Source organism: Sparus aurata, chromosome 10 (genome assembly GCF_900880675.1).
Source record: "Sparus aurata chromosome 10, fSpaAur1.1, whole genome shotgun sequence".
In the NCBI taxonomy this organism is placed as follows: domain Eukaryota; kingdom Metazoa; phylum Chordata; class Actinopteri; order Spariformes; family Sparidae; genus Sparus; species Sparus aurata.
This window is the reverse complement of record NC_044196.1, coordinates 5,984,049-6,002,133: the sequence shown is the minus strand read 5'-3', so window position 1 is coordinate 6,002,133 and position 18,085 is coordinate 5,984,049. Positions and strand designations below refer to the sequence as shown.

The following is an 18,085-nucleotide window of genomic DNA, read 5'->3' as shown; positions in this document are numbered from 1 at the left end:
ACACAACATAGTGTCACGACCCGGCTGTAGGCAGGACAAACACGATGAAACGTACAGGTACAATAAGAAATGAATATATTTATTCACCAAAAGAATATCTAAATAAAACATAATCAACCAAAAGAACACAAAGAAAACATGAGGAGCTGCAACAGAGCTGCACCCAGCTCTTCCGCTGGAACGGAGTGAAGCAAAAAGAGAGGCAGAAGAGGGAGGACCACCACACTCTTGTAGTCTACACCTGGGGACTGGCCAGGCCCACACAGGTGGCAAAGCACCACCCACAAGCTACCTGCAGACAGACACACTGAGACAAAGGTAAAAGGACAACCACACAAACACAGACATCCAACAGGCACTACCAGTAGGAGGCCGTCACACCCCCCTTCCTTTTTTATATATATTTTTTTTTTCTACCAGAGGGTTAAAGAAACACCCCAGCTGTCAGTGGCCATCCATTCCTCCACCATGCCTGTCATCGACATCCTACCACCTCAGCAACCTGGTACCAAAGGGAAGCACTTTAAGAGGCAAGGAGGGAAGGAGACAAAAGGGAGAGAGAAGGAGACCAAAACATGCACCAATAAATTGTAGCACACTGTTACGCAGCGGAGAGGGTTGCCTTGTTCTGGGTTTTTGTTTTGTAGCTTCCTGTTTAATTTGAAAATTAAATTAATTTGAAAATTAACAGATGACACACCTTATGTGTCATCTGTCTGGTTGCCTCCATTGATTCCTGATTGTGTCCACCTGTTTCCCTTTACCATTTTCCCCCCTGATAGTGCAGTTTAGACCGTAGTCCTTTTTTTTGCCTCCTGTGGAGTGATTTTTTGTTATTTACCTTTTCTCCAGTTTGACATCATTGACGTCATCGCGATGTACGTGTACGCAATAGTCACATCACATAGCCTGTGATGTAGGAGGCAAATGAACTCATCTAATTTCAAGGCTACCTGACACACGAGCTGTGTCCAAATTCAGGGTCTGCACATGTCAAGGACCCACCCTTTGCAGTCTCCCTGAAGGAGTGTACTAAGGTGCGCCCTGCAGGCAGCGTCAGCCTGTTGTTAAATGGGACGGTCTACCCTTCGGAGCATTTCCTGGTCACCAGATGTTCCCGCCCCTACCCGTACGTCACTATTTCTGCAGCCCATGCCCGTGAAAGTAACAAGACGAGTGAAGTTTGACTGTCAGATCTGTTGGAGCTTCAGGAATTCCTGATTTCCTTTTTAATCCTTCTGCCTGTGGAGGAAGAGGAGAAGCGGCTCTGGTTTATCTCCGGCTGAGAGGACCGTGGAGAGGTAAACCTGTTATTGAACCCACAGTAATGTTATCAATATCTAACAGTTTGAGGTCATTAACATACAGATACATCACGTTAATGCTGACATATAAACTGCTGATCGCCACTTAGGGTTTTATTAAGATTTTGAAGGCATTATTCCTATTTAAAGTGATTGGTAGATAGTTTTTGTTTGTTGTAATGATTTATAATAATAATAATAATAATAATAATAATTATTATTATTATTATTATTATTATTATTATTATTATTATTATTGTTATTATTATTATTATTATTATTATTATTATGGACAATGTGGTGGACAGAGGAGACTGGACCCCCAAACACCCTGAGTACCGACCGAGATGATGTCCCACTGACACCATCCAGCCCAGCAGCACTGCAGGGACTCCTGTTCAGCCTGTTACTGTACATCATCTCTAACTGTTTTAATATTGCTTTTAATACTTGTTTTTCTTAATAGTGAATAATAATCTGTAAATAGTTATTTATGCTGTAATTTTGTAAATACTTGTAAATGTTTAAATTTTAATAATGAAAGTAAACATTCAATCCCTTGTTGTCCCTGAAAAGTAGCACTTGATGCTGTTTGCTGTTATAAATTGTACTTAAGCTGTAAATACTTAATGGAATAGACAACGTGTAACAATAGAACAACATTTTATTTCATGAATTATATAAAATGAACAATTATGAACAAATAATTTAAAAATAACTCATGAATTAACAACAGTTATAATGTAAGGATTGTCCTCTGGAGCAGAGAAGAGCCTCTCCATCCTCTCTGCAGCCTCATGTCCTCCCTCCTCCTCCCTCCTCCTCTTCCTCCTCGGCCCCCGGCTGGCTGTCTTCCTCCTCATCATCTTCATCCTCCTCCTCTTCCTCCTCGGCCCTGGCTGGCTCTCCTCCTCCTCATCGTCTTCATCCTCCTCCTCTTCCTCCTCGGCCCCCGGCTGGCTCTCCTCCTCCTCATCATCTTCATCCTCCTCCTCTTCCTCCTCGGCCCTGGCTGGCTCTCCTCCTCCTCATCGTCTTCATCCTCCTCCTGGTCACTGGGCCCTGGTGTGTCCTCAGGGATGGACGCAGTTAGGACAGGGGGGACAGTGGAAGGCCTCTGTCCTAACACCTCATCCATGAGGACAAACCAGGACCCAGTAGCAGCGCTGGGCCTCCTGCTGACCCTCTGCTGACCCTCTGCTGACCCTCTGCTGACCCTCTGCTGTCCCTGGATATAAGCAATCCTAAGGCAGTGGAAATCAATCAGCTATTTTCAGCAAAGTATTTATTAACTTGCATGGGTAAAACACATATAATTTAGTTTCCACATCATCATTCAAACCTACAGCTACTTTGTACTTGTTCTTTAAATGGTCCCACTTGTTTCTGGCCTGCTGGGCTCGAGCTTCCCCTGCAGGCCCGTTGTTTCCAGAACTGTTTTGAACACAGAGAGAAGCAAGAGAAAAGGAAAACACAAGATCACATTAACACAGGGATGCAGAGATTTGTGACATCAGGACAGACACATGGGCTATTTATTATTTATTATCTATTATATATTATTGCCTTACTTCCATCCAGCTGGCAGAATGTTTTGCCCTGTGAACTGAAGTTGTTCTGACCTCGGACAGTGATGAAGCTCCCTGTTTGCTCCCTAAAACACAATGAAATGTAAAAGATGTTTTGTGTTATGTCAACAGACAAAAAAGTTCTAATACAGCAAAAAACTTACGTTTGAAAGTAAAAGCGTTTAAGGCTTTACTTCCAAAGGCATCAACTGATTACCAACGTATTTTAACTGAAATGTTGAGGTTTTAATGTCCCTTGAAGTTTAACATATCTGGCGTTGGATGTTCAAAGGAGCAAAAACTAAGTATAAACCCAATACTTACATTTAATGAATTGGATTTCCCAATTCCCTTAATTGGGACACAGCAACACTGTGCATGCAGACTCTGCATGCGCAGCGATCCACCAGTCACATTAGTTCTTATTCAGTCTGCCGAAGCAGACCACGCCCCTGCACATGGAGTAAGTTGCTGTTAACATCATTGAAACGTGAGCAACAACAAGAGAAAATCGGGAAAACAAAAACTTGGTGGCAAAAAGAAAAGCAACCAGTGTTGTGGGTAACGCGTTACAAAGTAACACGTTAGAGTACTCTAATTACTTTTTTCGTGTAACGTGTAACGTAACGCGTTAGTTCGTGCGTCAAGCAATTAGTAACTTCTTTATTTTTTTAAAAAAAGTAATCCGTTATTTTAAGAATTTCTCCGGATAAGGAAAGGAAAATCCCGACTGCAGCCTGCTTTTTGTCAGACAGTACTGTGCCACCTGTGGATGTGTCAGCGGAGGCGCAGCGCTGTGATGCGTCTGTGCCCTGCTGCTGACCTACGTTACCTGTGTGCGTGTGTGTGTGTGTTTTCGAACCTCCGGCAAGATGGCAGAGAGGACAGCTTTTGCATCGTGGAAGTACTCACATTATTTTCAATTTGCCAGCGAAAAGGACAAGAACAACATAACGGTAAAATGGACACTCTGCGTTGGTGAAAAGCTTCTGTTGACCATAAAAAATTCCACTTCAAATTAAAAAAAAACAAAAAAGGCTAAATTATACGACTGACGTTATTCATCATTGTCACGACTTCTCGGTGCATTGAAAGGAGTCTGTGTGTGTCAGTTAAGTTGCAGCATGTGCGAGGCGCTGCAAACGGCTTTTAATTTTTGGTAACGCATGAGTACTCTAACACGTTACTTCTATTCATAGGTAACGCTGTAACGTAACGGATTACTTTTAATTGATGGTAACGTTGTAACTTAATAACTACTTTCCAAAGTAACTATACCCAACACTGAAAGCAACGTCAGTTATCTGGAATTATTTCGGCAACAAGAAGGATGATATTGACCAAACACGTGTTCTGTGCCACAACGAGAGGTAACACAACTCATCTGTTTGACCATTTACGTCGGTACCACACAGCATACTCCTGCACGGGTCTTATTTTGCAAATCCACACCCGCCCGTACCCGCCATACTTAAGACTGCATCCGACCCGTTTTCCGACAGTAGCACAAATTACATTCCACACCCGAGCCAACATGCTATAATATATATATATATATATATGTATATAATTGACACCGACGCCCGACCCGCACCCGAAGGAAAATTAGACGGACGCAAGTTTTAAAAGTGAAAGTAAACCAGCGTGGGGAATGGGAGTTCTGGGAGGGCGCAAGCACGCATGAATGAGCTCATATGAAATATACATGCTTATCATTTTGAAATGCAGGTATATTTTGGTAGATGTGTCGCTAATGATGATTTTTTATTTTGCATGTGACGCCTTGAAAATAGCAATGGCAAAACCTGACCTGCACTTTCAGGCGTCCGACCCAATCCGCACCCCTGTCCGACACATTTTTCACCTGTTTCATCCAAGTTGTGCGGGTCACCTGCGGGCACCCGAACCCGTGCAGGACTCTGCCACACAGCTCAGAACGACGAATGCAAAGCGAGATCTGACTGTCATCCAGCTAGAAAGCTAGAATGTTCCATTTTAAGATGGAGAGCTTTAAAGGTTCAAAGTTTTGTTTATTGTCATTCAATTCAGGTTTGCACACGGTAGAACGAAACATGTACTCAGGTTGATAAAAGCAAACAATGAAAGATAAGAATAAGAACATCTCTAAAACACAGACAGAAGCCATACTCATAACATTGACAATAAGAGGTAAGATCAATGCAGGTTAATTGTCCACAAGATAGCAGTAGTGCAGCATAACATAAAGTGCTATTCAGGTCATCTGATGAAAATTCCTGTATTTTTTCACATCGCAATATATATCGCAGGGTTAAAAAAAATTGCAATGTAAGTTTTTTCCAATATCGTGCAGCCCTAGTTCATCATCCATGTGCAAAAGCACTGCACCCACTCCCACACGACTAGCATCCACCTGGAGGGCAAAGGCACGGTCAAACCTTAGAGCTGCCAGGACATGCTTCACACAGAAGTGACTTCAAAAGCCTGTTGGCAAGCAAAGGACCAAACAAAGGTAACACACGTCTTAAGTATGTCAGTCAAGGGTGCCACTACCTCTGAGAAATTTCTACAAAAACCTCTGTAATACCCCACACAACCCAGGAAACACATTAAAGTCCGTGTAAAGCGGCAAAAAAATTGTGTTATGAGTTTGTCACACCAAAGAAACATGTATCATTGACCACTGAGCCAAATTTGAAAGATTAAAAAAATTGTTAAGTATATAAAATTAGGTCTCTAAATCATGGAAAAACAAGCACTTCTTTCTGCTGTGAAACGCTGGGGGCGTGTCAGTTAGAGGCGCTGGAACCACGCCCATGCGGCGGGGGCTACACGTCATGTTAATGACGTCGGTGTCTCCCCAGGTGTTCCCCTTGTCTATCTAAACCCGCGGACAGTTTATAATCATATAGATGCTGTTATAACGTGTAGTGATTGAGATCCTGACCCACTAAACATCCTGGAAAGTGACGGAGTGAAGTTTTTCGCCTAAATTACATAATTATACATAATCACCATCAGTAAACAGGACGCTGTCTGACTCTGTCACTCGCGGGGACGGAGGCTGTTTTCTGGGGGACAGTTTCCTGTAGTCTCGGTCAGGAGGGCTGGCGGTCGCGGTGATTTATTTTCGTCAAACACTCGGTGAGTTAAACACTCTTGTGACAAGCGTGACAGACGCTGTTTTGTGAGCAGAAATGTGAGGAAGAGTCGGGAGGACAGGGAGGGGACGGACAGGAGGACAGACGCTTCTCCACATACAGACACACGCGTAACTGTTGGGACCCACAGATGAAGTCATTCATTGTGGATTTCAAAATGGACTCTGAAATGAAGTCAGTGTCCCAGAATTCCCCATTCTTCACACCTAGGTGCAGAATTCAGGTTTGAGCTACTATTGGTCAGGGTGACAGACCCCCTGCTGATCAGGTAGTCAAAACCCCAGAGCATTCAATGTTCTCTCTCCCTCACTCAACGCGCTCTACTCCTTTAACTTTGGATCTTCAAGGGCTCCTCTCCACCTCCCCCCACGGGGCTGCCTGCCTTCTAGATCCCTTCTTCTGGGCCCAACAAGCTGTGGGGAGCTGCAAGCTGCATTGGCAGCAGGCCCAAAGAACTTCTCCTCACTGCAGCGACACGAGGTCCTGCCAATCTGAGGATCTAAGGAACACCAAGCAGGTTAGCACCGAGCTGCTATCCTTACAAAGTAAAGGAGCGACCAGTTTCCTCCTCTGCCGACTTTCATCAAACCTTGCACAGCAAGAGCAGCTTGTTCAACCTTGGAGCCCCAACTTTCTCCTGCAACCGCCAGCACCTTCTCCTCAAAGACTGGTAATGTTGAACTGGGCTTAGATAGCAAACCATAGCACGGCTAAGCACAGGACTTTAAACTCTGGTTGATGTAATGTGTTCAATTGATGTGTTTGTTCAATGTTTTGGTGTTATGGTGACCTCGAGTCAAGTTATTGGTAGTTTGCTTTCCTAGACGGCTAATTCGACATTAGTTGAATTATGCTTCACACAGACTCAGGGTCTCTGCTTGCAACTAACCATCTTCTATAACCTGGCACCACGTCACACACACATACATACTCACAGACACACACATTCCTGGAGGCTAGAGCATATCACACCCACATGTGATATCATTGACCGCCATTGTTCCTTTGTTCTGCCAGGCACTCGCACACACACACACACACACACACACACCCACACACACTGGTATAGTACATGTTAGTTAGATTGTGTGTTTCCATTTTGTGTTAAATAAAAGATCTTGAACCTTCTTGCTGTCTATTTAATATTGTACATGAGTGAATGTTGCCAACCTCTACACTGTCAAGAACTCCAAAATCCTTCAACCATTACTAGCTGTTATGGTGAATTTGGTTGTAGTTATTAAGTTAATTATTAACCAGAGTTATAAACAGTTCAGTACGTTTTTATGAGACTGATTTAGTAAAATTGCTATCTTTTTCCCTTCTTCAAGGGTGGTGCCCCGAGGTGATCTAATGCAAATTGGATCATATTATTTATCATAATTAAAATTATCCCAAATAATCATTAATTATTATTGATAGCCAAATTTAACCTAAATCCCCCTTTTATTGTTGTTAAACACACCTTAACCGGGCCTTGTGTAAGGTGAGGCCCAACATAACCAAGAGAGAAACAACAGACAGGGAGAAACACTGCTGCCTCACCATCGCCCACTCCATGCTCGCACACTGCTGGAGGGGAATTTCGGGACATGGAACTCGTCACAGCGCACACCATGAACACTTCAGGGAAACTCAACTTCAGGGATCATTATTGGGCTGCTTCCTCACCATCAGAATGGAAGAAACCACCAGCGGCAGCGATGAACCAGCCCACAGACGCCCACCTGCAGCAACGTTCCCCAGGATCAGAGTGACCCCGTTGAAGGGCAGCATCAACCTCACACCAACTGCTATCTCGCCCTGGAAAAGATCAGAATGTAACATAACTTTGTGCAAAGGAACTTGTAAAACCTTCATTTCCATGCCTACAACAGGCACCCAACAACCTGTGTGACTCTTGTCGGAAAAGGGTATCATGGAAGCCTGAATGAAGGAATCCAAAGTGGCCGTGTCGCGCAGCATTTTAACTGGCACCTTCAAACTGCCCCCCACCAGAGAAACATAGCCATCAGAAATGAATGGCAGAAAAGCAGCAGGTACGGACTCACTCTGATCCGTCACACTCACTGCTGGCCCGCTAGGCAGAGAGACGGCGCAACAGGCACCCTTTTGTTGCCCTGCTGGATTCCCCTGGGGTGCCCTCGCTTTAAGTGCATAAGCATCAGCTCTGAAATACCCTTTCTTATGACAATAACTGCATGTTTTCTCAAAATCCCTCCCATTACATTCTTTATAGTCAGTTTTACCCAAACCCTACCCTAACCCGTTCGAACAAAGAGAAAAAAGCCTTCAGCTCTTTCTCATTAAATCTAGGCAACACACAATTTTTTTTTTTTCACCAAAAGAACATCTCAACAAAACATAATCAACCAAATAATCAACCGGAAAATTGAATGCTAACCCTAGCGCGATTTGACAGCCCACTTGACCTTATGACAGGTTAACTATGGTTTTCTTGGGCTAACTGCAGAGGCTTGGTTGGCATTCTTGAGTGAGTGTCCTAAACAGAAGGACTGACAGATCATGCTGAAAACGCTGTGACTCACATTCAAGCTTTTGCACCAAGTTCAGAAATAACTGCACAGGAAGAGGAGGTTCTAACCAAGACTCTTCCGTTGTATTTCAGTCTGACAGTCATTCAGTCAGTCAGCAGGAAGGCAACATGGAGGTCACATCTCTCTGCATCAGACTGTGTAAGTCTCAGGTTTTCTTAAATCCTGTAGATCAAACCATAGATGTCTCATATTTAACTGTGCTCCTGTTTTTATCCAGTGATGCTTGAATTTATTCTGCTGGGGACACAAGTTCAGGACATTTGTACTCAGAAAAGCGGTGAGTGAGAAATAGGAAATTCTAACCATGTGCATTAACATTTTGTTCTATTTCTTGCATTATTAAACATCGACCCTTCAATCTGTCTTTGTGTCTTTAATGTAATGTAGGTACTAGTTACATTTAAAGCTGCATTTTGTGAAATATTCATTTTCTAATGAATTAATGGCGATGATGAAGGAGAACAGAATCTTTCATAAATGTCCAATTTAATGACATGAGGTGGATGCATTAATTTTTTATCTAGTTTTATCTTTTAATATCGTTTATCTTTTAATATCCGAAACAGTCTTAATGTTTCTTTGAAACACTATCATCTCTTTCTTGGTTTCAGATGCAGCTCTCCTTGTTATCTCTCCAAACAGACAGCAACACTTTCAATTCGAATCTGTTTCTTTTGAATGTGGGGGGATGAATGGTTCAGCTCAATTGAGAAGGATACAGAGTGGTAAAGAAATTGATGCAGAATGTGATATTATCAAGAAGACATCAACAGGGTCCTCTTGCACAATTTACAGAGCCTATCCTACAGATAATGGAGAATACTGGTGTGAGACTAAAGGAGGACAAAGAAGCAACAGTGTCAACATCACTGTCACTGGTAGGCTTGTTGTATTTTTTTAAACCAATACATGTTGTACTTATTTAAAATTTGTCTCACTATCTGTGGTTTTTGCTACAGTATGTCCAGTATCATACTGCATGCTCAACTAATTGAGAATTAATGACTCTCAGATCAACCACACTGTAAATAAATGCTATTAACAGACTCTGAATGCATGTTATTGCAGAATCCTGAAAGACCTTGCATTTCATCTTAAGCCTGCATTTTTGTATCTACAGTACATCTTGTATCTGTTTTTTTTTTCCCTCACCTGTCTAAATTCAACATTCAACAATGCAACTTCAGTTAACTTTACATTTTTTCAACATGTTGTTCAGATGGTTCTTTGATCTTGGGGAGTCCTGTTGTTCCTATTTCGGAGGGCAAAAATGTGACTCTGCATTGTAGAAACAAGACAACCTACCTCCAGGCTTATTTCTACAAATATGGTGTCCTCATGGAGAGTGGTCCTACAGGAAACATGACCATTCACGATGTCAACAAGTCTGTCGAAGGAATCTATGAGTGCAGCATCCCTGGTGTTGGACGTTCACCAGGAAGCCGATTGTCTGTCAGAGGTGAGGTATAACTGTGTTATGAAATAACGTAAGGATATTTTTGCTTGATGTCTGGCCAGAATGGTTGATGATGAAACATGGTGATGGAAGCCCTTCTTATGAAAGTCTAGTTGTTTAAAGCTTGGTGGAAATTCTGTTCAACACCTGCCACTGTTGTAATTATTGTGACCATCAATGCTAAAATGTGACTTTACAGAACTGAAAAGTAAACCAAGAAACCCACAGAGTGTCCATCACTCAACACGATGTTTGTTTTGTTACAGCAAATCCTGATTCTATCACCTCTACACCCCCTGGTAACATGACCCTCCAAAATGGCCCTGACCCTCCTCATGTGCTCATCCTGCTGTGGGTTGCTGTCACCATTGTGATGGTGGTTCTGGTGCTGGTGGTGGTGGGATTTCTTCATCTTAGGAAATGCAGAGGTACAGGAAAAGAGCTATCTTACCGTGTTTTTGTGAATAACTGCCAAAGAAACAGTCAAAGATCATAATTAATAAACAGATAGCACTCCATGACACTTTGTTTTACATCAACAGTTAGCCTGCCATGGGTCTATTAGCTTTCAGCATATCATATTCATATTTTAGCTGGTGTCCATCTTAAAGTACAGGCTTAATTTAGGTATCACTTCATGTGAGTTAGTTTTTCACTTTTCCTGCACTTGTACACACACTTTCACTCAGGAAAGTTGTTGTCCAAAGTGCAACTAAGACTTTACAGGATTATAAAGAATAATCTGCACTGTTTCGAAAAAGCAAACATGACATTTATTTTTGTTTGTGCTTATGCGCTTTCTTATCTGTCAGTTTCCTCAGAGACACCAACAGCAGCATCGCAGTCAATAAAAGACAATCATCCAGGTGAGTGTAACCATGTTATCTCGGTTATTATTAGCACTGTCAGTTAAACGCATTATTAACAGCGTTTACACAAACCCATTTTAACAGAGTACATTTTTTTATCGCGAGATTAACGTTCTTTTTGGTCGAGCAAACTGTGTAGTCTTTTTTCACACGCTGTTGCAACAACTAATAACGACAGAAGAACTACAACAATTCACCGGATCTAGCTAGACCAGAAGCAAAATGACAGGCACGCTGTTTGGGCTTGCGAGCCAGCCAAAGAGTAGTAGGCATGTTACGTTTTGAGCAGACGGCGAGCGCGAGACGTGGTAGCATAGCATGATGGTGCACTGCACGCACACACACACGCTTGGACACACTCGCACTACCCCTCAAGAGAACTCTTATTGCAGGGCTGGACTGGCCATTGGGAGTACCGGGATTTTTCCTGGTGGGCCGATCAATAATGGGCCGATGGACGGCCATTTTTTATTAATTTAATTATTTATTTAATTATTTTTTTCAGCTGCACCTTGCTTTGGTAACTATAACTCCCCAGGCCTGGGGAGAGAGACATGAATCGGCACAGTGCTCAGCTGCAGACTCAGCAGAGAGGTGACGATTGGCCCAGTGGCTTGTCTGTCTAAAGAATACCTGGCCCAATGGCCCTATGAGAGGCTACAGAGGCCCAGGAGTCCCACCCACACATGTTACCTTACTGAACCGCACCCAGCTTTTTAATTCACAAAAAACATGGGGCCTGTGGCAATTATGGACAGCTGTTTGAGTAACTGGCTCAAAGCAAAGAAGTAGTAGGCTTACCTTTTATTGTTAAGCTAACCGTTACTGTTTATTCTTTCTGAAATAAGAGGCTGGGTTGATGAGCCTCTGGTGAATGAACTGCTATGCCCAAAGCAAACTTGAGAAAAAGAAAGTATTAAACCCTGGTTTAACTGAACTATCCGAGTCCTAGTTTACCTGACATGCGCACTTTATAATTTTATTTTTGTATGTTGTTTTACAATAAAAAACAAACAAACTAACAAACAAAAAAAACATTTGCATAAAGCAAGCCAATCCACTTTTCCATGTTGATAAGAGAATTACAATATGAAAAAATAATGGGACAAAAAAAAATCAAGGGACATTTAGAATAGATACAAACGTGTCATTGATTGCAATTAATTGTGAGTTAACCATGACATTAATGCGATTAATCCTAATTAAATATTTTATTCGTTTGACAGCGCTAGTTATTATTTAATGTTAGGGTTGCAAATTTTGAATATTGTATTAACTGAAAGACCAAAGAGTCATGTGTATACATGTGTTACTGCAGTGTAGTGTTGCAGAACAAGACTGTGTTATAATGTGAAACATTTAAGATTATGCACAATAATGTATTGTTTAACATAAAATATTTCCTTTTAGATTAATAACTGATATTGTTAAAACTAGAGATGCACCGATCCAGTTTTTTCCGATCCAATCCCGATACCGATACCTGGACTGAGCGTATCGGCCGATACCCGATACCGATCCGATACCGTTGTTGAATTAATAATAAACTGTATACCTTCCACCATGTGAAAGGGACTAAAGGCACCAGACTTTCCTAACTAAGACAAAATAATCAAACAGTTACCGAACATTGTAAACATGTGTAACATTAATAATAATAATAATAATAATACATTTAATTTATATAGCGCCTGTCAGGGTACCCAAGGACACACGTAACAAAGAGGAACAAACAAAACAAAGAATGAATGGAGCGCCTGTCAGTCAGCACGGAGGGAACACTAGCACCGAAGTCAGTAGCACCGAAGTCAGTAGCACCGTCCGTAAACAAACTAGCGTCTGGAGGCTCCGTGCACACAGCGGGGGCGACCATCCAGCATCGCTGCGAGCCGGGGAGACCGCAGCAGCAGAGGAGGAGACAAAGCAGCCCGGCGGTGAATAACCCTGAGGTTGTGGTGGAGGGAGGACCAACGGAGCAACGATGGACAGCCCACAGAGTATTGAGTACGTCGGTTTGAAAGTTAGCGTTGCTAGGCTAACAAATGATGGCGGGGCTACTAGCTAATCAGCGGAGAAATGTGACGTGAATAAGTGTAACGTCCTGCAAACAGGAATACAAAATAAAACATAGCAGCTGAACCTGAGAATAAACCAATAAAGAGTTGGTCAAACAACAACTTGCGCTCTTCCAGCATGCGACACACTAACGCTGAAGAATGACGTAGGTTATGCTGCCGACGGAGAAAAAAAAAAAAAAAACTGGATCGGCCCGTGGATCTGTTTCATTTTACCGATCTCCGATCCGGCCGTTTTGTCAATATCGGAGCCGATATCCGATCTTAATATCGGATCGGTGCACCCCTAGTTAAAACTTTTCCTGTCATAGCAATATCCTGTCAATGTGACAGGTCATAAAGTTACATTCACACATATATATTCACAGATATAGTAACATGCATATGTGTGTGTACAAATGTTAAAAATAAGATTGTATCGCTCTCTATTTATGCATAACATTTGCACATGTCTACTGTACCTGTTGACCTTTTACGTGTTACATAATCTTATTCTTTTACAGTGTCTGGGGATGATGTTGTAGACGATCCAAATGGTGTGACGTATGCAGTCGTCGTCACAAAACAGAGGACAAACACAGGTTCACTTGACTTCATGTTGACTTTGATAACGAGAGTTGCTTTGTGTCGCTGTCGTCCATTTTGAAAGTAGTGGTTGAGCTGCTGTTACCAGAAAGGATTGAGACGTTCTCCACAGCAGCACAGATGAATTATTTTCGAGTCCTCTCAGCGTGTACATGGTTTTTTGTTTTAGACACAGCTGACACTGCTGATAATTTGAGCCTCCACCTCGAGACAAACCACAGCAGAAACCCACAGAGAGAAGGAGGCGAGTGGGCCCCTCATCGCTTTATACTGTCTATATTTAAAATTAGCTCTTTTCAGTTCATCTGTCAGTCTTACTGTTGGTTTCTCTGTTTCAGACGAAGATGAGTCCTCATACCAACTCGTCTACTCTGCTGTGACCATGAGTAAGACCCCAAAACCTCCTGAATCTGGTTCGTATCTGATGAAAAATATGGTGTCTATTTATAACAATTCAGATGTTTTCTAAAATTCTCTCTGCACATTTAAGTGATGCACCAAAATCTTCATCTAGAACAGTGAAAGAGCTGTGACATTTTATCTTCACACTAATACTTCATCACAGAAACAAAGTACATTTTGTTTTAGTGTCAATCCATCAGATGACAGCTTCTTTATTCAGGCTGTGAGCCTCCTTAATTCATCCTCAGCACTCCTCTATGAAAAATAATCCAATCTGGAAAACTTTGAACCAGAACCAGTGACACCAGTGATACAGAGAAACACCCCAAAATAGTTGTTTTTTGATTAAACCTGAAAAAAAAAGTGGACAGAGCTAATAAATAGCAATTAATCAATACTATATGATTCTTTCATGGCAGTCAAAAACATAAAAGGAATAATCCTCACATTTTGGTCATATATTTCTTATGGAAATCTTTTTGTCATATTATAAGTTTCCCTGAATCCCAAAAATGACATGGAATCTTCTTGTTTCTTCAGCAGAACCAGGATTATCCAGCTCCACATGGACCCTGAATCCCACAGCAACCACAGACCCAAATTCAGCAGAGTCAGAAGTTCTCTATTCTGCTGTCCAGATGGTAAGACTGATGGGAATTCTTGTCTCCAGCAGCACCATCTTCTGAATTTGACTGATTTCTCTTTCTCAGGCTTCTTGAGCTCCATATACATCACAGCTACATGACATGCTCCTCTGTCCAGAGAGTGGTGTCCATGACAGATCAGCCAGGCAACTGGCTTTGGAAGTGAAAAAGTCCATAAGCGTTCACTTGTAAAAGTAAATTTGGACACAGCCATCCATAAACATTCCCTTTAAAGATCCCAAACTGTGTATTTGACTTCCTTTGTCAACTCAATATTTAGTCCACTTCAGTTTCCTCTATGATTACCATGATCTCATTTTACACAAAGTTAGATTTTCTCTTTTGGTCTCTGGATGTTTTTGACTAAACCCTCCAAATTAAAGGGCAGGTGCAGTCAATTCAAGTCTTCTCATGCTCAGCATCTTTTATGAATTGAAAACACACCATTGAAAATGATCTTAAGACTAAGTTCAAGTATATATTCTAAGATAATCTTTATATATGAGGGTGCAGGTGTCATAGAGTGAAGTGAAGTTTTGTACGTACGTTTTTGTTTTTCGGTCATGTGATTACATCCAAGCAGGTCCGATTCAGTTAAAATGACCTGAGATATGGCTGAAACCTCAGAGAAAAGCTGAGAAAGTGAACATTGAGTTTTTTTCATTTCTAGCACAAATCTACTCTTTGTGTTTCTGTCTCACAGGTCAAAAAGACACCTGAGTGAAGAAGAGAGGAGAGACTGATCTGTTGTGTAATTGTCTGCAGGAGAAGAAGTAGCAAATAATAATTTTAGATTTGTTCTTAAGTTGTATTTGTATATTTTGTTTTATTCAAGAATGATATACACCAACATTTTTTTTATAAAAGTTATTTCAAAATATCATCACTTTAACAAAAACCTGTTATTAATATTATTTTACGTACATAAAGCTTTTACATATTACAATGTTGCATTATTGTTTTGTGTATTGTCTTTGACAAAAATAAATGTAACAATCATGTACACATGCACTTTGTGGAACCTTAAATTAAATTCAAAACTTTAATACATTTCATATTAAACAAGATTGTAAATGTAGTTAGATCAGGTCAGACAGAAGAGTTTTCCTCACAGTGTCACAGTTAAACCACACGGCTCTATCTGCTCTGTCTGTTCACATCTGTGAAGACGCTGTTCAGTCTGCTGCTCAGACTGTGGTCAACCACCACATGATACATTTACACTGGTTTGGCCTGAAGCAACTGAAATAGGTTTATAGCCACACTGATGCACTCTGGCAGATTAATTAAAAGACATTAATGTCCCACAGCTGTTACATACATACAACCCTAGCAAGCTTCAGTATTCAGGGTTAGAGCCTGTGCTGTATATACTGAATATAATTAAAAACTGAAAAAAAAAACATATTTCAGCCAAACAAAGTCCAGGTTATCTTTCAGATTCCCCTATGTCTGGGATTATGTTGTGACTAAATAATTTGATCTGAAAAAATACATAAATAAATAATATTCATAGCAAGCTTTCTTCAAGACAACAACACTTTGAAATGATATAAATTGACTTGCAACATTACAAAACACAACAGCAATAGCAAAGCAAAAATCAATTGTCAAGAAGATCCTGAAGACAGCTCTGACATAACTATTGTCAATGTACATTTGTGTTGCACACCAAAAATTGTATAATATAGATATTCAATCCAGCAGCTTCAGGAATAGATTTGGCCTTAAATTGGATCTTAAGTGACACATACTGATATACAAATTTAAATATTCCACCAAATTTCAAACAAATCATGTTTTCAACAGATTAATATACCACACATGATAATATTTGATTCAATATTCGTACAAAAGAAATACAGTTTTGATAAGAAAGTGCTGTGACCCCCTCTTTACTACTTAATAAAATGTGTGTTTCATTCAAACACACCCAAAAATGGCAACATGCTGCCCTGCAGGAAACTTCAGGGGCAATCATTAGGAGGAATTTGGGGTTTTTGTGTCTTTTGTCAAGAACACTTTGACAGGAGGAGCATAAACTGGACAGGAAGAGGAAGTTCTCAGCTACATACTACATAGATGTTTTTCAGTCTGATACGCAGTCAACAGGAAGACAGCATGGAGGTCACATCTCTCTGCTTCAGACTGTGTGAGTCTCAGGTTTTCTCCTTATTTCTTCGTTTTAAATCTTGTAGATCAAACCATCAGTGTCTGGTATTTAACTTTGCTCCTGTTTTTATCCAGTGATGACTGAATTTATTCTGCTGGGGACAGTTCAGGACAGTTCTACTCAGAAAAGTGGTGAGTGAGCAATAGAAATTCTGAAATTCGGTTTAACATTTTGTTTTTTAGTATTATGGTTTCTATCTAACTAACCAACACTGAATATGACCTTTTAAATCAGTTTTTGTATCTATAATGTAACATAGATGAATGAAATTCAAGACACTGTCATCTTTATCTTGGTTTCAGATGCACTTTGTCTCCGTATCGATCCAAACAGACAGCAGCACTTTGAATATGCCCCTGTCTCATTTCATTGTGAGGGAGGTGACGGCTCCACTCAGTTAAGAGGAGTCAGGAGTTCAGAAGAAATTTATCCAGCATGTAGAAATGAGAGGACATCAACAGGTTCCGTCTGTACTATCAGTAACATCTATGTAGCAGACAGTGGAGAATACTGGTGTGAGGCGAAAGGAGGACAGAGAAGCAATACTGTCAACATCACCGTCACTGGTAGGTTTATTGTGTTACTGAATAATTAACTATTGTTTCTGTTTTGAGTTTGTAACTACCTGAGGTCTCTCATCCTGTACGTGCAGTATGAAACTTAACTAAATTCAAAGGTCTTTGATCAACCAGACTGAAAATTCACATCATTAACTTATTTTTTAACTTGTTGATACATTTTTTTTATTGTGGTAAAAGTCTACCACTATGCCGAGCAGCCAATGTTTAAATGAAAGGACAAATAATAGTAGAAATAACAAAACGTGACCAAGAAAACTGTAGTAAACTATACGCTCCAGAGTGACCTATTCCGAAGAAGAAACGTACCTACTCTTGCGCTCAACATGAATGCTTCTTCAGTCTGCATTTCCTAGGAATTCATGCAGGGTTATTCACAAATCTGTATTTTAACAGTTCTTTAATCATGATATCTTAGTGTTTAAAAATGAAGAAATCACCATTAAACTACAGTGCAGATGTATGTGACCCCTTGTCTGGGATACGGTTTTCTCTGTAAATGTGTTGCAGCTAGCTTATGACTGTTGACAAAAATGTTGTAGTTCTAACAAGAGAAGCAACTATAAATCCTAGACCATACTGTACTTGCATGACCCAACATCAAGCAGCTTTTTCAGCTTTAAATAGCTTCTGTTATTACTAACACACTTAAGACCAATTTTGATATTTACTTTTTGATTTAACAGTATTTAGTTTGATGAATTATGTAACTATTCATATTTGGCCTTTGCTG

At 40.8% G+C, this 18,085-nt stretch overlaps 1 protein-coding gene across 1 annotated transcript; it reads left to right on the top strand.

Annotated features, from left to right (window-relative positions):
• The first annotated feature begins 8,672 nt into the window (after positions 1-8,672).
• LOC115590462 (uncharacterized) lies at positions 8,673-15,325 on the top strand. Its single transcript, XM_030431825.1, has 10 exons — positions 8,673-8,708; positions 8,788-8,847; positions 9,182-9,448; positions 9,790-10,029; positions 10,293-10,454; positions 10,839-10,892; positions 13,474-13,551; positions 13,894-13,968; positions 14,498-14,598; positions 15,305-15,325. Exons 1-10 carry the CDS (start codon positions 8,678-8,680, stop codon positions 15,323-15,325), a joined length of 1,089 nt encoding a protein of 362 aa, XP_030287685.1. The 5' UTR covers positions 8,673-8,677.
• Positions 15,326-18,085: the final 2,760 nt, after the last annotated feature.

Bases quoted from the DNA above. Each gene is read 5' to 3' on its own strand.
- LOC115590462 (XM_030431825.1), top strand. From the start codon at position 8,678: ATGGAGGTCACATCTCTCTGCATCAGACTGT. The intron at 10,893-13,473 runs GTGAGTGTAACC...ATTCTTTTACAG, and splicing joins AATAAAAGACAATCATCCAG to TGTCTGGGGATGATGTTGTA. The intron at 14,599-15,304 runs GTAAGACTGATG...TCTGTCTCACAG, and splicing joins TCTATTCTGCTGTCCAGATG to GTCAAAAAGACACCTGAGTG.